At 44.1% G+C, this 26,267-nt stretch overlaps 2 protein-coding genes across 5 annotated transcripts in view; both read right to left on the bottom strand.

Moving 5' to 3' along the window:
- Positions 1-17,136, bottom strand: part of ABCA4 (ATP binding cassette subfamily A member 4) — a 134,251-nt gene extending 117,115 nt beyond the window's left edge. The window contains exons 1-2 of the mRNA XM_030573245.1: positions 17,075-17,136; positions 5,870-5,964 (exon numbers count right to left, since the gene is read on the bottom strand). Of these exons, the coding sequence (XP_030429105.1) occupies positions 5,870-5,935 (66 nt within the window). The 5' untranslated portion in view covers positions 5,936-5,964; positions 17,075-17,136. The remainder of the gene's footprint in view (positions 1-5,869; positions 5,965-17,074) is intronic.
- Positions 17,137-21,817: 4,681 nt separating this feature from the next.
- Positions 21,818-26,267, bottom strand: part of ARHGAP29 (Rho GTPase activating protein 29) — a 76,617-nt gene continuing 72,167 nt past the window's right edge. For all 4 annotated transcript variants that reach the window (XM_030572608.1, XM_030572611.1, XM_030572609.1 and 1 more), the window contains exons 21-24: positions 25,761-26,067; positions 25,487-25,595; positions 24,938-25,057; positions 21,818-23,700 (exon numbers count right to left, since the gene is read on the bottom strand). In XM_030572608.1, coding sequence (XP_030428468.1) covers positions 22,793-23,700; positions 24,938-25,057; positions 25,487-25,595; positions 25,761-26,067 — 1,444 coding nt within the window. In that variant the 3' untranslated portion in view covers positions 21,818-22,792. The remainder of the gene's footprint in view (positions 23,701-24,937; positions 25,058-25,486; positions 25,596-25,760; positions 26,068-26,267) is intronic.

Genomic DNA, 26,267 nt, shown 5'->3' with positions numbered 1-26,267 from the left:
CAGTCAGGGGGTGGCAGGGAGGAGTCCCAAAGGAACAGACCTGTCACGATGCAGAGAGAGTCAGTCACCCTGGGACTTCCCAAAAGGGAAGTATGGAGAACTGCCCTCAAGGGAAATATTCAGCCTCAGGACCAATTGACCTGTTCGAGGGGACCAACGGGACAGGAGCTGCTATTACTGTGGCCAGAGAGGCCACATTCAGACCCAGTGCCCCAGGTTCAAGGACAGACTGAGCAGACCGAACCCACACCAGGTTAACTGGGTGGAGACACAGCCGGAGGAGGGGCAGGCTTCCCAGGTAAGGGGGGCTGGCAACCTACCAACTGCTCAGGAGGGAGGAGTTTCCCAGACCAGCTCCTCGGGGGGGCTGGATGCTCTGGACTCAAGGTTCTCAGTTTACAGGGTGAGCACAGGGCTGTCCCTGCAGAGTGAGTGCCTTGTTCCCCTGGAGGTGGATGGGAGACAGGTCAATGGATAATGGGACACGGGTGCTGAGGTGACACTGGCCCAGCCCAAGGTGGTGGCCCCAGATCGGGTGGTGCCCAACACCTATCTGACCTTGATGGGGTGGGCAGGACCCCATTCAAGATGCACGTGGAGAGGTTATATCTGAAATAGGGGTCCAAGGAGGGCCCCAAGGATGTGGGAAAGCACTGAGGTGTTGATTGGGGGGACCTAGAGGATTGTCCAAGCAACCCCCAGAACACCCTGGTCATGACCTGTAGCCAGAGCCGGTGAGGGGCACTATGCCCTGACCTTGGGGAGGGTACCTCACTGGAAGCACAGGACCCTATCCTGGTGGGGGAGGAGTGCCCAGGGACAAAGCTCAGGGGGACGGTGGCTTCAGACCCAGCCATTGAAAAGGAGCAGGTCCATATCCCCTCCCCAGCCGCCGAGTTCCAGGCTGAGTTGCAGAAAGATACCTCCTTGTGGAAGCTAAGGGACCTGGCCGACCTCAGTGCAGCACAGACCATGGGGAGAGGCTGCCAGGAGAGGTTTCTGTGGGAGAAGGGATTCCTGTACTGAGAATGGGCTCCCCCAAGGGAAGTGGAGTCATAGGGAATCTGCAGGCATCTGTGGTCCCTCAGAAGTATTGCTGTAAGCTACTGTACCTGGCCCATGACATCCCTCTCTCAGGGCGCCAGAGAATCCAGCAAACAGGCAGAGGCTGCTATAGAACTTTTACTAGCCTGGAGTCTTTACTACTGTTCAACAATATTGCCGATCCTGTGATACCTGTTAGAGGGCGGGGAAAGCCCGAGACAAGGGGAAAGCGGCTTTGAGACCTTTGCCCATCATAGAGGATCCTTTCCAGAAGGTGGCTATGGACATAGTGGGGCCTCTCAGCAAGACGACCTAGTCAGGAAAGAAATACATTCTGGTGGTGATAGATTTTGCTACCTGCTACCCCAAGGCAGTGCCCTTATCTTCCATTGAAGCAGACACCATGGCAGATGCACTGCTGACCATTTTCAGCAGAATGGAGTTCCCCAAGGAAGTCTTGACAGACCAAGGATCCAACTTCATGTCAGCCCTGCTCCGGTGCTTGTGGGAGAAATGTAGGGTCCGACACAGCTGGGCCTCAGCATATCACCCCCCAGTCCAATGGGGTGGTGGAGAGGTTCAATGGAACACTAAAACTATGCTGAAAACCTTTATGAACCAGCACCCACAGGACTGGGACAAGTACTTACCTCACCTGCTGTTCATGTACAGGGAAGTGCCCCAGGAGTCTACTGGGTTTTTGCCTTTCGAACTGTTATATGGAAGGAGGGTAAGGGAGCCCCTGGACCTGATGAGAGACTAATGGGAGGGGAAGGCCACTGCTGATGGTGAGTCACTGGCAGAATATGTCTTGACCTTCCGAGAAAGACATGCGGAGCTCATGGGCCTGGCCAAGGTGAATCTGGCCAGAGCCCAGAGGAAGTAGAGGTCTGGTATGACTGCACAGCGCGGGCCCGCACCTACACCACCAGAGACCAGGTGATGGTGCTTATCCCCGTGAGAAAAAATACTACAGACCACCTGGCAAGGCCCTTTCAAGGTTGTCAAGCAACTAAATGAGGTAAATTATGTGGTGGAGCTGCCTAACTGGGCGCACCACCACCAAGTGTACCATGTGAATATGATGAAGCCATATTATGACGGGGGGAATGTGGTGTTGGCCATGTGTGGACAGTGGGAGGAGAAGGGAGATGAGCCTTTCCTATTCTCTGAGGCAGGAGCTGGCTCCCTCTAGAAACAATTCCCTTCTCTGATAAGTTAACCCTGGCCCAAAAAGTGGAGATCAGAAAGATGCTGCATCTGTACCAAGAGCTGTTTTCCAACCAGCCTGGACTCACTAATCTGACTGTCCACTGGGTGGAGACAGGAGCACATCCTCCTAGAAGATGATCCCCCTTTTGAGTCACAGGGAAAACTGCTCAGGACCTGGAAAGAGAGGTCAGTAACATGCTGGCTTTGAGGGTGATCCAGCCATCTTCCAGCCCCTGGGCCTCGCCTGTGACCCAAAAAGGATGGGTCGATCTGGTTCTGTGTGGACTATTGGAAACTCAGTGCCATCACTGTATCTGATACCTACCCCATGCCCTGACCTGACGAGCTCCTAGACAAATTGGGAGGAGCTCGTTACTTTACCACTATGGATCTTACAAAGGGCTACTGGCAAGTGCCACTGGATGCAGATACCAGGCTGAAATCGGCCTTTATCACCCCTCTGGGACTCTATAAGATCCTAAACCTGCCTTTCGGCTTCAAGGGGGCACCTTCCAGCGCCTGGTGGATCAGCTACTGATGGAGGGTTTTGCGTATATTGCTGACATCTGAATCTTTAGCCAGACCTAGAGGACCACGTGTCCCAGGTTAAACAGGTGCTGGAACAACTCCAGGAGGCTGGGCTGACCATAAAAGCTAAGAAGTGCAAGGTGTGGATGACTGAAGTATCTTACCTGGGCCCAGTGATGAGCTCCCAAAATCCTAATAACCAGTTCCCTACTGGGTCCTCGGTGGCACTTCGATGGCGGCGGGGTGGGGGCTTCACTCGCTCCGAGTTTTCGGCAGCATTTCGGCGGCAGGTCCTTCACCCGGAGTGAGTGAAGACCCTCCCCCCCCCACTGCCAAAGACCCAATAGGGAACCACGCAGTAAGTACATGGCCCACGTGTCTGTCTCCTTTCCCTCATCTGACCCCAACCCACGTCCTGCCCCCGACTGCCCCCCTCAAAACCTGTAACCCATCAACCCCTGCACTCCATTTTCCCTGACCACCCCCTCCTGAGATACCCCACCCTAACTGTCCCCCAGGACCTCACCCCCTACCCAACTTGCCCCGCTCCCTGTCCCCTGACGGCCCCGACCCCATCCACCACCACCCCGAAAGACCCCTGGAACTCTCACGCCTACCCAACCCCCTCATTCCCCATCCCCTGACCGCCCCCTCAGAACCTCCGTCCCCTCCAACAAACTGGACAAAGGCTGGAGGAGGAGCCGGGGGGAGGGTGGGTGAGAGTGCTGGAGGGGGTTTCAGTTGGGAGGTGACTGGGAAAACTGAGGGAGCCCCCGGGCTTGGATGTAAGCTCCCTGCCTCCCAGATGGACCTGACTGAGGGGGTCCTGTTGTCTGTACCTGTGAGCTTTGATTTGGACTGGGTTCCTGTTGTCTAATAAACCTTCTATTTTACTGGCTAGCTGAGAGTCACAGTGAATTGCAGAAGGAGGGGGGTGCAGGGCCCTGACTCCCCCACACTCCATGACAGCAGCAATGGGAGAGGGGACAAGCAGATTTAACATGGAGACAAGCAGATTGATGGATTGGATCCTGCAGTCCTTAAAACCACAGGTAATCTAGTCTCCATTGACTTCAAGGTTTGAAGGAGCTATTGTAGAGGGCACAATGGCTGCTGTATTTCCTGCAGGTGCTGCTATTTCCAGTGCCGCCTTTTTTATTAATTTTTTTAAACCACAAAATATTTGGTGTTCGTTTAAATGTAAAAGATGCTCTCTGAAACCTAATTTCATATCAGTAAGTCTCAGCTGAGTTTGCAAAATTGCACGCAACATTAGAGGTGGCCTAAAGCAGTTTCAACTAAGATCCGGTGGCAGATGACTGTCTGTTTTTATTATAGGGCTCAAAGACAAAGGCACACACAGGGAACCATTTCAATCCATCCCATGATTCTGTGATAGCCAGAGGAATGTCTCACTTACCATAGTTCATTTCTCTTGTTTAAGCCATATTGTCTTTAGTTAGGGTTACCATACGTCCAAGTTTTCCTGGAAATGACCCCTTTTTTCCCATCCTCTGTTCTCCAACTAGGCAGATTTTTGAAATAAGAGGAAATATCTGGGATTTTTTCTGCTCCCAACATTGCAGCTCAGAAGGAGCAGTCTCCATGCCTTGATTGGTCCCTCCCCTGCATTCTGCCTGCCCTGGGCCCAGCCAGTCTGCCAGATAAGCAGAGCCACCAAGCGCCTCTATGCTGGACTGCCTGTCCTGTTGCGGGGCCTCAGAACTCAGCCAGGAGGGGTGACAGGGCCTGCCCTGGCTCCCTGCCCTAAGGAGGGGACGAGGCCCGCAAGGAAACTCTGACGGGCTGGTACAGCATCCTGGGCCTGTGCCAGCCACCCAGCTGCCATGACAGGGAGCACAACACTGCCACCCAACTTGAGTGTGAGGCCACAGGTACCCCCTCCAGCATCCATCAGGTTCTTCCTACAGCACCCTCCAAATACCCGCTCCCAGGATGCACACCCTAGTACAGCACCCCTCCCCCCCAAAATACCCCCTCAAGCAGTCCCCGATACCCCCTCCTAGGACACATACAACCCACCAGCATCCCCCAAATATTCCCTCCAGCACCCTACCTCCAGCTCCACTTTCCCCTCTCCCTCCTCGTGGTAGTATCCTCTATTTGGGAACTTGAAATATGGTAACCTATCTTTAGTTAGAAATATAGGGCCTGATCCTGTGAACGGCTGAACTCCCTCAGCTTCCTTTGACTTGAAGCTGGTGGAAACAGAGAGCTTCCAGCACCTCAGAGAACCAGGCTGTAAAGGCTTGTCTACGCTGGCAATTTACAGAGTTGCAACTTTCTCGCTCGGGGTGTGAAAAAACACGCCCCTGAGTGCAGCAAGTTTCAGCGCTATAAAGCTATGCTCCTGGTGCTGGTAGCTACGCCTCTCATGGAGGTGGTTCCCTCCCAGCACTGTGCCATGACCACACAAACCAGTTAAAGCGCTGCTGCTGCAGCACTTTAGCGGTGCCAGTGTAGACTAGTCCTAAGATAATTTGGTTTAAAGAAATAAAAAATGAACAAAGGTAAATAAGGCATTTATGTAATACGTATTAGTTGCTCTGTCCTAGAGAAATTATTATGGGAAAGGATTTAAAATGTTTCTCCAATTCCTGCTTACCCTGTTACTGTTATCATTCAACCACGTAATAAAAAAATTTGAGCTTCACTTTGTGCAGTTGGATTCACATCTAAATATAAGTGAACGAGTGGCAACATTAAGATTTGGAGCCAGACTTGCTCTAAGTTGTGGGGTGCACAAGTCAATTTTTTGGTGCCTATCTTTACAGCCAAGCACCAAAACCTCAGTATCCAGAACTATCTTCACTGAATGCCATGCTGTTTGTCAGATACTCAGTACGATGACCTCTGTTCTAAATTTACTCTGTAAAGTGCATCTCGCAAACAAATGGACTAAGCCTCTGAGGACAGGCCTACAGACACAGCACAGCCAATTTCACTCTCTGGTTTGCACGGGTTTAGCAGGTTGATAAATGCGCTAGTCATTTGACTATCTGCACTGTATTATTCTCAGCATGTTCTAAAGCAGAAACCTGAAGACTAAGGTTTTATCTTTTACCTTTTGCCTTTTCCTGAGTGTCCAGTTCTTCCACAGCAGAAGTCTGACCTGTGCAAGGAAGCTCATTGCTCTTCTGCATCAACAGCGTCACAAACCTGTAGTATAAAATGCATCCATCTTTATCTCTCACACCTGGGCTCAGATAATACCTGAAACAAAATTCTCAGCAGAATAACCGCCTTTAGCTTCTGTTCTTTTTACATCTCTCTTCCGCTTTCCTGGTCAGGGCTTTTCAATCATGCTTTATACATCTTGTTCTAGACAAATGTTGATCTACAGAATACGGTGTTTTTCTCTTGTTGGGAGAGTGGTTCTCATGACTCATTTTTCTGGGTCAATAAATGAGAGAACAGTTTTCAAATGAAAATATGGACCTCTTTTTACTCATTTCAAATATTACCCTGGCATGGAAGGAAACATTTGGATTTTCTACCTGTAACTACTTCCTTTTTTTTTTTGGGTAGAATCAAAGATGAAAATGAGTCAGTATGTTTGGTTAATCTAATATCTCTGATATCTGGATTTTCAGAAGTGTTAGAATAAAATCACTATTAGTTACTTGACACTTCAAGGAAAACATTTAAGGTGAGTTTTTCATCACCTGAGAAAGTACTTAACCCTCAACCAAAGATTAAAAAAAGGCCAGCCTTGGACAGAAAACATGGCACTAATCATGACAAAACCTGGTAGAAATTACCTCTTTCTTTTCATTTTGAGCATGGAAGAGTTTGGGGCAGGAAATTTAAGACCAAATTTAGGTCACACTGACTGTGCTGCTTATCTGTCAGACAAAAAGAGAAAAACTCCACAGCAGGACTTTTCATGCAAAATTATCAGCCCTAATGCCTGGAGGGTTCTCATTCTTTGTAGGGTAACAGTTCCATACACTATTCAACATCATCCCATCAGCTCTAATTGCTCCTATTACAAACACAGCAGAAAAGGAAGTCAGATTGGCTATAAAAAGCTATTGTGACACAAGAGAGCAAATGGATTATGTATAATGTTTTGAAAGGATGCACCTCTGCATCTGTGTTACCCTTGGGTGGAGGCATCTAGGTGGAGGCTACAGGGAACCAACTGAACACAGTGTGGTTGCCTTGTCTAACAGAGCTGGGGAAAAAAATTCTGACATCATTTTTGGTGAAAAAACTAAGTTTTGGGTTGACCAAAACTATCTGTGAATTTGAGTCAAGTAGTTTCATCCAAAAAATCCACCTCCCCCCATTTAAAACTTTATGTTTCAAAATGCAGCTATATTTTAAAAACAAAACTGGATCAAAACACTTTAAAACAAAACAAAAAGTTTAGTTTTGCATTGAATGAAATATTTAGTTTGGCCCAAAACAAGTATTGGATTTTTTTCAGTTTAGCCACCTAATCAAAACAAAACAAAATAAAAATCAATTATTCACACAAACAGCTATTGAATGTTATAATAATGCTGCAACTGAAGAACTAAAGCTTCCTAATGGGTGTTAGCAGACTGAAGACCTAAAACAGATATCACACCCTGAGAGGGAGGTCCAGTATTTGGAGGGTGTATGTGTTTCCTTTCATACTGCTGGTAGAATTTGAGGCCAATCCTAACGCACTACTTGTGCTGGGAAGGAACATTAATTGGGACTCTGGAAATGGAAGATGACCTGACAGAGTTACAGAAGAACAAAATATTGAATGCAAGGGAACAAGAAAACTTCTTCATAAAGATGCCTAAATCTTCTTCATCCATGTTCAGGTGAAAAGCAGCCAGCTACCCACCAGTTAAGCAGAATTTTACAGACAAGAGAGTGTGGAGACACAGATATTCGTTTCTGGAGAGCTAAATGATAAAGCACTCAGATACATACAGAAACTCAAAGTCCATGTATCAGGTTCTTAGCAATATTGGTGAATTTGGTGGCTTGAATGTCTAGGAACACATCCACAGCTTGGATGAGTCATTCAGTCCTTTGTTCAGAGCATCAGTTTGCAGAAAAGTTACTCCAGAGGTAAGAAGCAAGAATGAAGACAAATTGGAGATGATGCAGATGCCTTTTATATTCCTTTTGCCATGTGGCTTGTTGTACTTCCTGTGCCCTAAACAAAAGCTTCACAGCACCCAGCATGGAAAAGCCTTAGGGTTCTATTAGGGTTGCCAAATTTCTAATTGCACAAAACACCCTTGTCTTATCCCTTTCCCCACTCCTTCCTGAGGCCTTGTCCACCCCTTTTGAGGCTCCGCCCCTGCTCACTCCATCCCGCCCCCCGTGGCTTGCTCTCCCCCACCTTTACTCATTTTCATTGAGGTTGGGGTTGGGGTGCAGGAGGTGGTAAGCATGTCAGTTGGGGATGCAGGCTCTGGGATGGGGCTGGGGATGAGGTGTTTGGGATCCAGAAGGGGGCTCCGGGCTGAGGCAGGGAGTTGGGGTATGGGAGGTGGTACGGATTCTGGGCTGGTGAGGGGAATGAGGAGTTTGGAGTGCAGGAGGGGGCTCCAGGCTGGGACTGAGGGGTTTAGGATGTGGGGGAGACTCCAGACTGAGGCAGGGGGTTAGGGTGTGGGAGGTGGTACAGACACTGGGCTGGGGCCACAGATTCTGGGCTGGGGCCGAGAGGTCCAGAGTGTGGAAGGGGGTTCCAGGCTGAGGCAGGGGATTGTGGTATAGGAGGCAGTACGGGCTCTGGGCTGGGAGTATGGGCTCTGGAATACAGCCAGAAATGAGGGGTTCAGGGTGTGGGAGGGGATCCTGGCTGGGCCGGGGCGTTAGAGTTGAGGGAGGGGTGAGGGCTCTGGCTGGGGGTGTAGAATCTGGAGTTGAGCCAGGGATGGAAGGAGTTTGGGTGTGGGCTTAAGGGAAAGGAGTTTGGGTGTGGGAGGGGGTGCAGGCTCTGAGAGGGAGTTTGGGTATGGAATGTGGTTCCAGGCTGGGGTGCGGGAGGAATTTTGGGGTGCAGGCTCTGGGCGGTGCTTACCACGGGGGGTTCCCCACGAGCTGCAACATGTCCCTCGGCTCCTAGGCAGAGGCACAGACAGGCAGCTCTGTGCACTGCTTCCCCCCCGCAGATGCTGCCCCACCTCCCCAGCTCCCATTGTCTGCAGTTCTCAGCCAATGGGAGTTGGGAGCCGGCGCTTGGGGCGGGGTAGTGGCAGAGCATGGAGTGCTCGTGGCCGTCCCTCTGCCTATGATCCAAGGGACATGTTGCCACTTCCAGGGAACCGCATGGAGCCAGGTAGGTAGCCTGCCAGCCTCGCACAAACTGGACTTTTAATAGCCCAGTCAGCAGTTCTGACCAGAGCTGCTAGGGTCTCTTTTCAGCTGGGCATTCCAGTTGAAAACCAGACACCTCGTAACCATAGGTTCTGTCCATAGGCATGCCCCTGCATGCTTACTGACTCATAAGGTGTAGATCCTGGCTATTTCAATGGGTTCATTGTACAACTGATGACCCTTGATGAGACAAGGAACAGGCCACGCCGATGTCAGTCTATCTGGGGGTGTTACCCAGAAACACAGCACAAGTTTTGAAATGCAGATATAACATACATATCTATAACTTATAGTACAAAGGTTATACAAACATATAAACAAGATCATCAGACTTGGCAAATCATAACATTTTCACTGACGCTTTACATGACATATCTGGCAAAAGTCACTGCAATTTTACAATATTGGTATTGGTATACAGTGTCTCAATTCCATACAGTGTCACACCCACACCCAGCAGAGGCAGCTCAGTAGGGTGGGAATTAGGCAGGCCTAGCCTAGCTCCCCCAGCCGCATGGAAAAGCTGCTCCACAGGCCTTCTGCAACAACTATGGACAGGAATTTGAGACTGTGTTTATGCCTATACATACTGCCTGGCAATGGCTCCTACCATAGGCGCCAATTTTTCCCATCGCTGGTGGGTGCTTGCGCAACTCCTGCCCTGACTCCACCCCTGCCCTACCCCATTTCAAGCTCTTCCCCAAAGTCCCCACCCCACCCCCTCCCTATCCCCTATTGGACCCCTCCCCAAATCCCCACCCTGGCCCCACCTCTTCCCCTGAGCACACGGAGTTCCCCCTCCTCCCCACTCCCTCCCAGCGCTTGCCACTGTGAAACAGCTGTTTCACAGCACAAGCGCTGGGAACCAGGGGGGAAAAACAGGCACGCGGCACACTCAGGGAATAGGCGGAGGGGAGGCGGAGGCAAACTGAGGCGGGAGGAGGAGCTGCAGAGCACCCATCAATTTTTCCCCATGAGTGCTCCAGACCCGGAGCACCCACGGAGTCGCCAGCTATGGTCTCCCACACGGTCTCCCACATATACTATTCCTCTTTCTGGCTCCATTAGCTGAGCCATTCATCAGCTTGTTCATGTCTTAATGAGGCCTCTCTTAATCATACAGATAGTCATAAGCCTGTCCTATATAAGGCACACTGTACTCTATTTTACTATTGTCAGCAAAGGAAACTTGCAAAAGAAGAATATAAGCAGTGTGAGGACTGCCGCACAGGACAATTACATTCATCCTGGGAGATCTAGGTATTTTTGCCACTGTGTTCTGAATCGCGTTGAGATTTTCAGCAAGAGGAATAATCTTGGGGAAGAGAAGGGACAGTAAATGGGGTAATCCAGACCCTGCTTAGAAATTTAATCAGTTAGTTAGATTTGCTGATGGTAGTAGGGAAAGAGTCATAATACAAGTGTTCCTCATCAGGGGAGGGACTCATTAACAAGGGACAAGCTAACAATCATGTGGCAATTCCCAAAGGAATCCCTTATTAAGACAGGAACAAACCACTGAATTCTTCATTTGACAGTGTCAAGAATCCACTAATGCTGAAGAATTAAAAGAAGAATTTAAAGGGACTTTTCCTCTTGGCCTAAAACAAACTATTAAAGTCCCCTTTATGACAATAATACTTGAAGTATTTTTGGCACAGAAAACAAAAGAGGGAAGATCACAATCAGCTATTAAGTCACATTTCAACAATGGCTCCAATTTTTCTGAAGATGAAGGAGAATATATTTTTGCTTCCAAAAGCATCATCATTAGTGAAGGCTTTACAAAAGGAAAGAACCTCAATTTCCTATTTAAAAAAATGAATCGTTTTAAAGATGTGGGTGCTAGATTGCCTTGAACTTGGCTTTTTTAAAATATTATAATTACACAGGCTGAGATTAGGACTCCTGCATAGGAAAAAGTCTTAGAGTGATATAAGGACTAGGCAGAGAAATGAGATGAGACACAGATCTCAGATTCTGCAGCAGGACAACTTTAGTTTAGAATAACCCAGGGTATCCCCTAAGTATTCCTTCCTCCTGCCTGGAGGTTTGGCGAGACCTAAAGAAAGAAGAGAATTGTAAGTTGTCAGATACAGGCCCTATTAGGTCAAATAGAGCAAAATATTATCATAAAATCATGGATAAAGAAATAGGCTCAGAGGTATGCAAACTTCTAATGAGATTAGTTTTGCTCTATCTTCAGTTTTAAAGGCAGCATGCCAGCGGGAAAGATCAGTGTAGACTTGAAATCGTTGTATTAATGAGCAATCTTAACTGGCAGCTTCCAGTAGCAGGTACTAGAAGAAATAGAATTCTCCAGCATGTTAAAACTTGAATTGTTTATTTTATTTGGGGGTGGGGCATGGGGGAAACAAATTACAAATGGGTAATTCAGTTTTGAATGAAAAAGCTAGTGCAAATTCATGTCCATTATTATTTAGAATGCTACTTAGCTCCCTCCCGATGCTCACGCAAACACAGGATGTGAGCTAGATACATTGCATGCGTTCATTTGTGCTTTGTTAATTTTCCTTTTTCAGGAAGTGATTTCCCTTCCAGGAGTCTTGACAAAAAAGGGCCAAGAAAAATAAAATAGTTCTATCATAAGAGTATTAGCAAAGCGTGGGAAGTCTCTTCCAAGGTTCCTGCTTATAGGAAAATCAAAAAATAACAGCTCTTGTTCAGTTTTCTTTGCTGGCCTATTAGAGTAGAAGAATTATTTTTATATCCTAGAAAGAAAACCCTGTCCCTTATTGGCTGAAGACAGTCATATGACGAGTCAAGAACTTTCTATACCGTACTTCATCTGAGATCTGCAGTACTAGGGTCTAGAAAAGAGTTAAGGATATTGTGTATAAGAATTAGTGCATCTCAACTGGCTCCTGAGCAGTAAGCAATGGCTTTCCTTTATCTTATCCTGGAGCCTGGTAGTAAAGCCACTCTTTCAGTGGTTAGCAAGGGATCCCTTATAAAACACTACACTATCAATGACTCCACATTATCAAGGGCTGACCAGTGTATCTCTAAGCAATATAGAAACAACAAAGTTTAAAGAATATCTACAGCATGCTCAACTCTGCTTTAGGAATTTGAGCAACAGAATATCCATTGCAGATTTCTTCCCCTCCATTTGCTTAGCAATAGTTCACTTGTTCATTAGCTCTGAGAAATTCCTGTTCCCTCCAAAATTGTTCCTGTACATGATCACCACCCTTCAGAACTTAAACAGCAAACTGCCTAAAATGCCAGAAATTCCTCGCTAGATGCATGTTTGACAAGACAGATCCAGGGAAAGAAAGGATCTTTTGCCCTTATATAAAAATCTCATCAGTCCATACCACTTTCACCACTTTTGCTGAGCTCTAGGTGTCTGATAAAGTGGCATACATCTCACCTTTTTCTACTACAACCTAATTGTCTTGTGGGAATTTTGTAGGCTCTGTAGATAAATCAGATTCTCTTGATGTTCAGGCCCAGTAACTTGGAGATTCAATTGCCCATAAAGGATATTAAATATAATTGACATATTGGATGGATGTATACTCTCAAAACTCAGTTCTGTTGCCATATTACTCTTGCTAAGGATTCCAGACAGGTTCACTTTATACCTTAGGTTTGTTTCCATTGTGCCCCTGCATTTCTCAGGTCTGACATTTCCAGAAATACCTGTAAGATAAGGTCAGTTTGTCCTCTCTGTCTGCCTTTCAATTTCCTCACGGATCATCATTCTGTAGAGGTAGGGACAGGAAGAAATAAAGGTAGAGGCCACACAATATGGCTGGAGAGCCAATATGTCTCTCTGCAGGCTGATGAAGTCCACTTTCCATCCTACTCTTCCCTCTAGATTTTAAAGTTACCAACATTTCTTCCATAATTCAGCGACAAGCTCACTGAAGAATACAGTATATCAGGCTGACAGGAAGCTGACTGCAGTGTTGATGTAGCCGTGTTGGTTCCAGGATACTAGAGAGAGAGGGTGGGTGAGGTAATATTTTTTATTGGACAAACTTCTGTTGGTGAGAGTGACAAGCATTCGAGCTAAAAGAGCTCTAAGGAAGTGGACTATTATCTGTGTTCTGACTCAGAGCTCCACAGAGGTGCATTCAAGAAGCTCAGTGGTAAGTTGTGTCCTACTCTACTTATTTAGAGTTTAGTAAATAAAAGTTACATAGTGGGCCTGGATGGTTCATCCCAAGTCTCAAGGACAACTCAGTTTTGCCCAGTGGTCTAGAGCCAAAAGCAGTGCTCCACAAAACGAACAAGTACTGCATAGCTCCAGATCGATACGAGTTGGGGCACATGAGTATTGCAGCATCAGCTGCTCATGTCAGCCTCTGGCTCTCCACAGGCACCGCCACAACCTACTCCACTGCCTCAGCCTTGTGCTCCAGGTGAAGTATTTCTTGCTGAGTAAGGACCAAGAGTGGAGTGCTCATCCAGGGAGAAAAGGACTTAGAAATGGGGAGGCTGGCCTTTTACTGGGCTCCCAAGGCTTTTCGCAATCTTGCACAAGCTGTTGTATCATGGAGTTCTGCCAGGAACCATGGCACCATCTAACTGCAACAATGTGTGGATGCAGGGCATTCAGGGACTTCTACCATCAGTTTGATGGTCCTGGTTTAGCTTCGGTTGGACAGATGTTCAGATTACAACTGGGCACCCTTGCTGTAGACTCACCAAAGAGATGAGGGGTGGAATGAGGCCTGGAGACAGAGGTCCATTCAGGCAAGGGCGAGATACATTGGCAATGCAGAGCGGGGGAATATGCCTGGCTTCTGCCTTGTGCTACACCTGTTCTGTGGATAAACAGATGACAGTCTCCAAGGCCGTCAACAATCCAATACTTCACACATTCAAGAAATGAATATTAAACTTTGTAACCAAAAGTCAATTGTTCTGAGAAAGGAGGCATCGGTTGCTGATCGCATGCCTGCACAGAAGGCTGCATCTGACAAACAGATTAAACTGCACTGTAATCGCCCTAATTAGATAATACCATCACATTGGAAGGTGGGGTGAATTTGCTTTTCAGTTCCCTTGCCTAGGCTGTGCTTGTGACCTACTTCTGCTGTGTGTGAAGGGTGGGATTTATGAGAACAAACATGAAATGTTTTTGTGGAGCATTTCAGTACACACCGGGATTTGCAAACTCAAACTGATAGCACCTACAGTTTGAATACAGGATCTTAGCTAGCCCTACTACAGTCAGCATCTTATCATTAAGGATTTCCAAACCATCCTTTATTGGTTGCTGGTAAATGAGATATTCCACTTAAAGTAAATATCAGACTATAATAATAAGTGCATGTAACGTAAATGCATATTTGAAGATATGCCCTTGTACTATTCTTATCAGGGATGGCGTAAAACTCTCTATGATGTGTGTGTATATACATGTTCACATAATACATGCATGAGTTTGGGATGGCTGCATGACTTATATATTACAAAGCCAGAAGTGAGTCATGCTGGTCACCCTGAGTCCCAGTAAAACCTTTAAACCATCCCAACTTCATCATGTATTCCAAACATGCCACAATTTTAACAGAGAAGCTATTTTTAAAATGGCAAAGTATTACTGGGACACTTTTGTTCCTTCAGTTTGCAAAAGGGGAAATTTCCATAAGTGTCATAAGTCCAACCAATTTAGGAGAGAGCCCTCCAGCAAATCTAGGGAAGACAAGAGTTCACATCCCTGCTGTTTTTAAGATAAGCACAAGCAGGAAAAAAATTAGAAAAAATAAAGTGTGTGTTGCACAATCTCATGCTAGTACTGTAGTTAATACACCCCTCTGTGTGGTAGTGGAAAAAAGGCTGCCAGTGTTCTGCAGTCTCAGAGACAATGCCACTTATTTATAGCTTCCATACAATTAGTTACTATATGTCTTGTCTTGCAGACAGAGGTCAGGAACCCTGCCCCCTCCTAGCCCCATATGGACCCACATTTTAATAAATGCTTGCACATTTTGCCAAGCTAAGCTTACACATAAAGGTATGTACACATGCCAATTCCCCATGGACACGTGCTCACTGGGGCTAGGGCTTCCAATGGAGTTTAAGGGAGTTGGGTGCCCCAGCAACTCCTTTTAAATTCCTTTGAGAATTCCAGCCAGCCTGGAGGTTTTGCAGCACAGGTGAGATGAGCACACAGAAATTTGTCCTTTTTTGCCCCTACATCAAACCAAGTACCTTTTCTATTAACATTATATGGGAGACATGAAGGCTAAGGGTAGAGAACTGATACACAAAGGCTATTTTCACTTTCACAAAAAAGACCTGTAACAACTTAACAAGCCTGGCTAGGAGCCATTTTCCCCATGTCTGTGCCTGGGCAGATGCCTCAGTGCAGCATGACCCTACATCATCCAAAAGCAACTTCCCTTCTTCTGAAGCAATTCATTTTAGACATGCAAGTATGAGCAGAGAATCTTTCGAGTTTTAAACATTTCTTTGAATACTAGGAATGTGTTCTCATCTAACCCTGGGAAGCTGGGCTTTAGATACTATTTGTTCATCTCTATAAGACAAAGGGCATCAAGGGAGTATGGGCTTCAACTCAGATCTGTTCTGATCAATTTTCAGAAAGAGCAAATTAGAATCCATTCCTCTCCCTGGAGTCACAGCAGGCCAGTAAGGTACTGTCTTAACACTCTAGAGAAATATTTAAAAATCAAGATGTCTACATATCAAGATCACTGCCCCAAAGTGCTTACAATCTAAATGACAACATACAGATGGAGGGTGGGATGCAACACAAAGCAAGTGATGGAGTGGTGATGTATCTTGTTGGTTTTATAAGTTTCTTGATTGTATCATTCACTTTATCTTTTTCAGTTTTGGAAGGGTTTATGTATTTTGTGACCACTTCCCTTGTGGTGGGCTGGAGTGCTTCTTAGGCTCTGAAGAAGCACGTAAAGAGAGACTTAAAGGAAGGGATGGAGTTGTGATGGGCTGGATCAGAGACGGCATTACAGGGATATGAAGCCAGGTGGAAGTAAATATGGAGATGAGAGAGGGAAGGAAATGGAGGGGAGTGGAAGAGGAAGGGGGAGCAGAGAAACTCTCGGGACCAATATTGTGCCTATTGTTGCTGATATAACAATGTGAAGAGATCATCGATACAAAATCAGTGAAGAGAAGGAGGAAAGGGCCAAGGAAACCTCCTTCTAAAGACAGCAGTTTAAGAATCAAAGAGCAATCAGAGTACTACTGAATCCACTGCACGTCACAACAAGGACCAACTTAGCACCACAAACTGATTCCTCCTGCAGCGTGTACCTGGAAAGTTGGGCAATATAGAAGATCCGTATATGGATGGGGCACATACTTGTAAAACAAGTCCAAAGCATGCTTGATGCACACATAGTGTATCTGTTCTTTGCTTATGCCCAAAGCCTGATTTTACACAAGAATGATTCCATTCAGGCCAGTTGTGTTGTGTGTGAGGAAAGCAAGCAGGATTTGCCCACGCTATTTAACACTGTTGACCTTTGATGCCTTTGAATGGCGAGGGCTGTTCCTCTCTCTTTTAGAGTCACAAACATTAAGATTTTTCCAGATTCCTTTGTATCACCATCATAGAAATGGACTTCCAGAGCAACATTTGCCCCTTACAAATGAACTTTTGTACAGACAAGTTGGCCTCTACAGCCTCCTCCTGGGAGTTGTACTGATACCACCCACTTTGGTTTTGTTGTTTTCATTTTTGTATAAGTAGCAGCAGCATATCATTAATAGTCAACACTCAAAAAGCTTTTGCAATTGAACCCTGAACTGGTTTGCTCGTTTCTCTACCACACTCTGAGCACTTCACAGAGCATGTGAAGTCAGCATTCAAATTGACTCAATTAGGCCCTTGCCAGAGTCCAGAAATTAAAGAATTCATGGATTTACAAGAAAAAGCAAGGATTTAACTAGTAACAATAAAAGCCTGGAAAAGTCACCAACTTACCTCACGTATGAAGAGGCATGGAGAGCATTACCCTGCTAGAGGAAATTAAAAGGTTTCTGAAGGGATGTTCAGCATGGCTGGAAAGAAATGCAGCTCTTAGGAGCAGTCAGCACTTGCAAAATAACACAGCTCAGTTGTAATAAGATTGTTTTAATCCTCAGCTTGATGTGGAACAACTCAGTCTGAGAGTGTAAGCACTGCTGCATGAAAAACAAACGATGTACACTGTGCACATACTACGGATCCTGCACCAGAAAATTGATCCTTCCTTGAGAATTGTCTTGTGACCTGAACAAATGCTACATTTGATACAAGGATTTCAGGACTACAGTTCCAGTAGCATTAGGGACCCCCGCAAAACAGAGTTGTCATGACTAATTGGGTCAGGAAGTTATGGAAATCAGCACTCCACCAAAAGGTCCAACAGGACTGCATAAGTGTAATATACCTAGAGAGAATGTAATTACTATGCAAATCAGGCACATGGAAAACAGCTTGCCAAAGGGCTTGCCCACAGGATAACAACAGACTGACTGACCCCAAGCCCTATCGCAGTTGGCAAGCTTATGATAATATCGTAAAGGCAGTTCAGTCATTATGATAAGCTCTTAATTGCATTGAATATTGTCTAAATGTGAGTTCCCTATGAGATTTGCATTAAAACCTAAAGAAATTATATATAAAATTAGCATCTCCAGTTAAAAACCAAAGCCAACAGCTTCTCTGCAAGGTTTGTAAGAGGTAATGTGGTCTAGGACAGCGTCTCAATCTATTCAGTGTGCTGACCCCTTCTTTGAAGTCAATATTTGTCACAATCCCCCACCCCATTATATTTACGGAAAAAGTAAAATGTATCGATGCTAACAATGATCAGCCTATAAAACTAATGGGTGTGCGTGTCTTGAGACTGACAGAATACTGGAGCTTCAAGGGTGAGAGTGTGCAGAGTGAGAATTTGTTTGCACCTCATAATCCCAATTTTTTTGTGTGACCCCCCCTTTGGGATCATGACCCACTTAAACGCTGGTCTAGGAGACTGGGAGTCAGAAGGACTAGGCTCTATGTCTGACTTTGCCACTAGCTTGCTGAGTGACCTTGGGGAGGTCACTTTACCTCTGTGCATCTATTGCCCCTCCCACCCTCTGTCTTGACTGTTTAGATAATAAGCTCGTTATGGCAAGGACTTTCTAGCACAGCTGAGCTCCCATCTCAGCTGGGCTTCCTAAACACTACTGTTACACAAACAGCAGGTGATCTTGTAATGGCAAATTATATTTTTTTTAACCAGATGAAACCTAGCATACAAGATTTTTCTAAATTACACAAAAGGGGGGAAAAGATTTTCAAGTAACAAAAAGGTGAACCAATTTGTTGTATTTTCATAAATACAGGGAAACGTGAACAGAAATTAGTTCAAATACTTTAAAAACAAATTTAAATGACAATTTTATTTTTAAAGCGCAATGAATTTACACCAATAACTGTAAATAAAGCAGTTTTATATTACAGCTTTGTGCTAGAATAGCCTTGCAAAATGGTCACAAAAATCTTTCCCACAAGATTGAGCAGCCATACCGACCAACTTAGCCTGCATTCCTTACACTGGCTACCTAGAAAATGGCAGATTTCATTAAAAACATTTCTTGGCAAAGGACCCAAGTTCTCAAATATTCATAAGTCTCCAGCTGCTGATTAGCTGGACTCTGACACTGGCTTCCTTTTGGGAGGCTGTACCATTGCATGGGGGTTAGCAGGTGATTGAACCTTTGTTGTAGTAGCTTCTAAAGTGCATAACTTACTCCCACTGGATGTGCTTCAGGGTTACCAGGAGCATGAGTCAGTGCAGAATTTGGATGGACTCTTCACTTTCTGGCAATATGGAGGATACAGAGAAATAGTTCTCCATATTTTGTCAGGAAGAAATATAACTAACGCACTTGGAGTGGAAACTGTACCTAGCATTCATCAGTTATGCTGTGGGAGCCCAATACATTTCATAGACACCATGCACTTTTTTATTTTTGGAAACTAGACAGCCCTGCACTGTGGATAGCTAACTAGAAGAGGGAATAGGAATGGCTTTCCCTTATTGCTATACAAGGTTACAGTTCAGGATTTAGTACATTAACGAGCACACACAACTGACATGAATCTATTCTCTTGTACACAGAGTCAGCCACATTCTCACACACTGAAAAACCCTAATTTTCTCCCCATTTGAAACACCATCTGAAGGAGCTTTGGCCAACAGGGTAAGTGAAACACAGATCAAGGGATCTCTCTTTCAGGAGGAGACTGGTCTTGCTCAGTCAGTTTTTCAGTAAGTCTAAGAGGTTCACCATTTTCAGCTATCTGCTGTGCATCTGTCAGTGAAATTGTACTTCTTTCCTCCACCATCAGTTCTATACTCTTCCCTACCCCCAAATCCATCTGTCCCCAGGTCCTGTTCCAATCTCTCCTCATTTCTAGGACTCCCCCTTTCACACCTCATGGAAGTTCCTCTGTGTTGCTTCCCCATTAGTCAACTTTTCCTAACAGCAGCAGTGGGCCTAGCAAGCACAGAGACCTTTGGCCTCTGACTTTTGCATGGCTGACAATGTGAATCTGCACTGGTGCTGGGCTGGTTGATTAGTTAGAGAATGGGTCTCCTTAGGTTTTTGAGGCTGGGGGAAGCAGGGTGGAAATAGTGGTTTCCCCACAATCATCAATTCCTAATGGTTGGATTGGGGAGTTCTCACAGAAGCCACTGTACAGTCTGGTGTGCTCTCCCATGGTACCACAACTGCCTGAGTGAGCAGCAGCCAGGCTAGTCTGAGAGGGCTGAAGTTATTTCAGACAAGGAGAGCGGACATTCATTTTTTTAAGCCATGCTATCCCTCTACATAGACTCCTAACAGCCCACTGTATAGAGCTAGCGTGAGGGTTTGGGGATAGAGATGATTCTTTGGAACACCCACCCAAATGTCATGACTCATTTTATGTGAGATGTGGGTATGGATTAGTACGCCACTAAGCTTCCTGCTGCAGAAATGAATGTCAGCTGCATATTTCTTCCAGCCCTCCTGACCAGTGTTTTACATTTCCATAGCTCTTGTCTAAGGGGAGTGCTAGAAACTTCAGCTATGTTTTTAAAGGATTCTTTTTCACAAGGTCTAAAACCTCACTCAATGCTAAAAAGGAACACAATATCTTTGGTTCGGTGACCATTTGTTTTATGGTAGATACTACACCTAGCTGGCTGAGGATATTTTAAGGCAGCATAAGTGGCAATGTCTGGAAAGTATTTATATCTAGATGTGGCTGAAATTTAGAAATTAAAAAGTTTTCACTGAAAAATGGCATTTTCTTAAAACCCTCTGAAAGCTATCGACATTGTCAAAATGTGTTTCTCCATACAAGTTGTGCTTTTGAACAAAAGACTGATATTTTTGATGTTTGATGTAATAGTAACATTTAAAAAAATGTATAAAATGACCCAATTTAACCCTTTAAAACAGAGTGCAAGTTGTTCTCTTTTTTCTTTAAGTGAAAATAGTTTAATTTTTTGACCAACTCTACATCAGCAAAAGGGTTTGAAAGCAAAAACTCTGCCAGATTCAAAGTAACAGGTCATAAGTGAACACTAAAGTGACTTGGAGATAATAATTTATGCCTTCCTGAGGTGGGGTGTAGTAGAGCCCAGATTTCATGTGTTCAAAAAGAATGGAAGTGTGTGTCGGGAGCATGGCATTGGAATTGGAGGTATAAACAGTGGTGTGATATAATGGACTAGTAATACCGAAGATTAAGCTTCAGGGAATAAAAAAGGCAGAAGAGTTAGGAGACCCACCTGGTATACTATTACACAGTTATGTTCATTATGGTGATCTTACCCCTCAGAAGCATCTAGTATGGACTATTACCAGAGATGGTCTATTAGACTAGATTGACCACGGATACTAATTGCCAAACTGGCACTACAACTTCACAAAAAATAGTTTCTATTAGCATTTCAAAAGTCATTAAGATAGATTAGTAAACTATGTAAAACATTCCCAAAGCGAAAGAAAAAAAAATCAGATGAGGCAGAGGAAAGATTTAATGATTACATTTAAATGTAAACACTATTTTGTCTACTGGAGATTTTGAAAGTTTTATTATCACCATCCTCTCACTAGCTCTATGCCATGTCCACCACTTTGCCCATAGTCTTTTCAAGAATACCTACTATTTTTGCCCACAGATCAAGCTTATTCTTTCTTGAAGTGGAACCTGTTCTCACATCTCAAGAAGAAATCTTCAACCTCTCCTAACTTGTCATTTTTGACCTGCCTACTGCTGCCAAAATCAGACAGAATTTGCTACTAGCCAGGTTCTCATATAAATTGCTCTACTGCCTTTTAAGCCACGTGCTCAAATGAAAGAAATATTTCTGAACATCTCAGAACTGCTGTCATAGTTTTGCAAATACTTCCCTGGGAAACTGGAAGTTCAGCTTTGTGAATCTAACATTTCTGTTCCAGCAACTAAGTTCAGGATATAGCCACTGACTGCAGCATCAGGGTGTTTGTGGTTTTGTTTTCAGGAAGGGAAGTTCGATGAGACCTTTAGTTTCTTCAAGCAGGAACAAAATGACTCCTCTTTCAAACTGAAACATGAAAGTATTTCAGTACAGATGTATTAATACTAAACCCTAGCAAAGACCAAGTCTGTATTTTAATAATTTAGAAGCAAAATATTACAGAAACCACGGAGTCAGCAAAATGTTAACAAGTTAATATATTTTTTAAGCAAATATAGCAGTGTACATATAAAACATTTAATACAAAGTGAAAAAACAATAGATGCACCTACTAATGCTGACATATATTTTTGTTATTTTCACCTATTTCACTGTATCGCAAAACTATACTCTTCATGTCAGTTACATTAGGCAAGAAGTGAAACTGGCCTACAGCAAGGGAAAGCACTGGCTATTTTGTAACCGGGAAGGACAGCACCACTGCCAGGGGTACTCACCCGAAGGTCATCTTAACTAGCTAAGTTGTGTGTATTTGATCCACTCACTAAGTTATACTACCTGTAACTGGATATGAAGTCATTTCTGGTTTTCACTACTACAGCTCAGTAAGTGCATCTTTCTGTACAAATAACATTAAAGTGACAACACTGAAAACTGGCAACAGATGAACATATTGGCATAAAATATACATATATAATACACAATTATAGGCCATGTTGGCCAGTATGTAATTTATTCCGGAGCAAAGCTTTAATTGCAAAGACTGGAAAACTGAACAGAAGCTTTACAGAGCAAAGCACAAGCTTTGGTTTATGCTTAAACAGCTGAGCATCAAACTCTCCACCTTTAGTACAAATTCATATTGAAAAATGGCTCCTTCCATTGCTGCACAAAAGAGCAATCATTTCTTGCTATAAATATTTCATTTCACCCAGGGAATTGAAGCTCAGTGTCTTACTGTACACTTTCTGTACCTCTATCTACACTGGGAATGCATTTAAATAGACCTTTATGAAAATGTACTGAATTAAAAAAATTCAACTTCATTTTTCCTTAACAGTTTCCTCCCCCACTTTTAAAATGCTGTGTTGTGTGTATATATATAGATAATTTCCAGTATGGCACAAAAGTGGGATCCTCAATGGGAGAGGAGGAAAAAAAATCTATATGGACAAGATCAGTAAATTGTATTAACATTCCAACAAGTATTTGCTGCCCTATACAAAATGAGCTTCCCTGTGTTCTAATTCTTGCATACGTTTTGGTCTTAGTCTCTTATAGGTGGGCTTCAGGTCTACAGGATGAAGGTCCTCTGAGCTCATTTTTTGTTGATTTGCACACTTTCCAGGAGCACCTGATACAAGTGCAGAGTTCCTTATTAGTTTCACAGTGTTATCCTGGGCAAGAACAGAGCTAGCACTGGCTGCCGCACAAGCATTAGGAACATTTTGCTCCTCATTTTGCTTGGCTTTGTTATTAGAAGGTGGTTTATAAAAAGTTCCTGGTGGTGGCTGCAAAGTTCTTGGTGGTCTGAAAGCAGCAAGAGGATTAGAATCTGGACCATTCCCTTCTGTTGTCATCCTCACAGATCTGACAGGTCCAGTGCATGGCTTATTGGGAAGTATGGCATTCACTGAATTGTTACCAATGCTGTAGGATGAAGATAAGGCAGATGCATTCCCACTCTCATGTGCTCGGTTCTCTTGGGGTATATTGGTCATAATCATTGCTGTCCTTGGAGTCATATCATACTGTTTATACTGCTTGTCCCAAGTTTTCCTCAGAGTCTGTGTGTCGTAACAAGAAAGTCTGCAATAGGCATTAACAGCAGGAAGTGCCTTAGTCTCTGAAACCTCTTCAATGGTAGGACTCCTGCCAAGCTTTTCTGGACTTAAAACTGCTACATTTCCTGAGTTTCTGTCATTCAAAACACACGGAGGAAGCATTCGATCTACAGGTAAACTCACAGGACGAATAACTGGCTTTGTCCTTGGAGATCGTAACTGGACTTTGGTTATTTGGCGACTAGGTTTTATAGGTAGCAAATTATTGACTTTACAGCCATCTTCAGCTAGAGCAAGACAGAGTTCATTGTCTTTGTCTAAAACTGGAGTCAGAGCATTGCCTAGAGGGAACACAAATGAGTTTTACTTTGTCATTTTCACTAGATAATACGTCACAGATTCAGTGCAACTTTGACCATTTGGGCTTATTAATATACCCAACTGCATATGATAGCTGAAGAAAAAGAAATAAGTTTATTTTGAATTTTGTGACCTCGAAATTGAGGCAACAAGTCACTGTAGAACCCATTAGTGCCTGTAAGGAGTTAGACTGCAATTCCACAAGTGTTTTTTAAACCAACCCCAACGCATTGTTACCAAGCCCTTCACCACCAAAATAACTGTTGAAATAGCATTTCCTAGAAGTTGTATGTTTCCCCTTCTCCAGTCTATTGGACTCAAAGAACAAGAATTTGATAGAATCAAGTACGAAGTGCCATGGAAACTACACACACATTTTAAAAAGAGATTGAGGTGGTTGTGCAATTCCAAGTACTCACCAACATGCGCCACCCCACCTCCGTGGAAGCAACAAACCCTAAAAATACACTTTTTAATCCAGATGTATACTTTACAGCTTATTCAGAAGAATAAGGGATTTTGCCTCATCATGCTGGATAACACTAACTAATCCTGCTGGACCACTGTTTCATTGTATTATTTATTAACTAATAAGCCTACTTCTTTTGAAGGTACCTAATACAAATCCAGTACAGATAAAACAAATACTGGACTACTGCATCTGAACAGAGTCCTGGTAAAGTGTGTCTTTTTCATAATGTAAGCCACAAAAGGGGAAAAAATTGCACAGCAAGGAATTGCAGTTATTGGCAAGAGTGAGCTTTGAGCATCCCACACTTTTCTACTCAAGCTTGGATAATACACACATGGAATCTGGAGAGGGGTGATGGACTGCTCCAGGCCTGGGCTTTAATTGGCCAAATTTGTGGTGAGGCACTGTTTTGCCTGACTCTTCTCCCAGGAAGTGGGGCTGCAGACAGCCTAACCTAGATTTAGGCAGATGTTCAAAGAGGTATTGCCCAAGGAGACATTTAGCTTGTCTAGACAACAACAAAGTATATTTTCTGCTGCAGTGCCATCCTCTCCTCCATTGCTCCCAAATTTTAATTTAGTTATTTGCTACTGTAAAAAGAGCTGTGTGTAGCCAGCAGTAGGCAAATAGTTGTTATTATATCTATGCACAAATGTATTACTGTTTTTTGCACAAAAACTATCTAGCACAAGGCAGACCTGCAAAAATGTTCTTTGGAAAATGGTTATGTATTTAAAGCAGCTAACCTGGCTCTTTTGAGGTAAGAATATTAATATCCAGAACTGTGGTAGCTGGGGGTTCTGATGGAGAATTCCTCTTGCCAAAGTCCACCTCTTTAGTTCCAGTGAGTGGCAGTGAGATACATTCTAGGGAAGAATAGAAAAGCAGCTGTTAAACACATCTTTGCTCCTGGGCCCCACTCCCTTTGCTAAAATCACCTATATAAATACAACAATCTAAAGACTGCAACAGCCTGTTAACATTTAGCCTAACATACTAAAGAGCTGTTGCTTTTTTTTCTTTTTAAACCGCACACACCAGGTATATGACTCCATGAATACAGGCTTCTTCAGGGCCACCTGAAGCATTTAGACCTTCCTTCCTTCTTCTAATAAAAGATGAAGGGTACATCAGAACAGTGAATGCCAAGTAGCTTTGGGAGTTTAGCAGACTTTTCCCTTGTTGGCACTTAATTCATCTTCACAGAGTAAAAAGATGTAATTCATCCTAATGTATTTATGATTGGTATTTGTTCACATGGAATATACTGCCAAGATTCACAAAGAGCCACTAACCAGTCACAGATGCATCTGATCTCTCTCTTGTGTTCTTGCTGTCATCCAGTTGCTCAAATGATGAAGCAGTTTCTGAAGCTTTACTCTCACTTGGAATTAGCAGGATGCCCTGTCAATAGAAATCACATCAGAAGTGAATGAAAATTTAAGAAAAATATCTCTCAGGACTAAAATGTTAAAAGATTTCAGCATGATGCATGCAACATTCAAAAATGCAGCTCAATTCCACACCCTTCAACATGCTATCAATTCTAGTTTCACAACAGTTACTCACTTCCTTTACAGCAATAAATGACTTCCTTTGCTGCTGTGGCTCGTTCTCTCCTGTTGATGAAGCAGTTTTAAATGGAGCAGCATTTTCTTCAGACTGAATTGCAGTTGAGAGTGGCTGCAGCAAAACATCAAAGATCTTTTCATAGTAAGTTATGAGCAGCTCTACCACTCGAGCTTGATATGGATAGTCCACAAGCGAAGAGAGTGAAACTGCGGCATCTGTCTGTCGTGGCCTGATTAGAGTTGGGCCAAATATTATGCCAAGATTGCTAGCTGACATTTTATTTTCATCAGACTGTTCAGTCACTCTGTATAAAAGAAAATGTGTCAGGTTATAGAGGGTTTTTACTTCTTTGGAAATAATACTACAGATACTGTATTTTTCAACAACTATGCTGAAAAGAACTACAAAGCCCACCCATAGGCTGGGTGCTCTTACCTACAACCGGGAAGGCAGTATTCAGCATGGAAGCACATTTCCAATTCAACTTATGAAAAGTACATTAGA

Source organism: Gopherus evgoodei, chromosome 8 (assembly GCF_007399415.2).
Source record: "Gopherus evgoodei ecotype Sinaloan lineage chromosome 8, rGopEvg1_v1.p, whole genome shotgun sequence".
Lineage (NCBI taxonomy): Eukaryota > Metazoa > Chordata > Testudines > Testudinidae > Gopherus > Gopherus evgoodei.
Note: the sequence above shows the minus strand (reverse complement) of the source record. Positions and strands in the feature narration are given on the sequence as shown.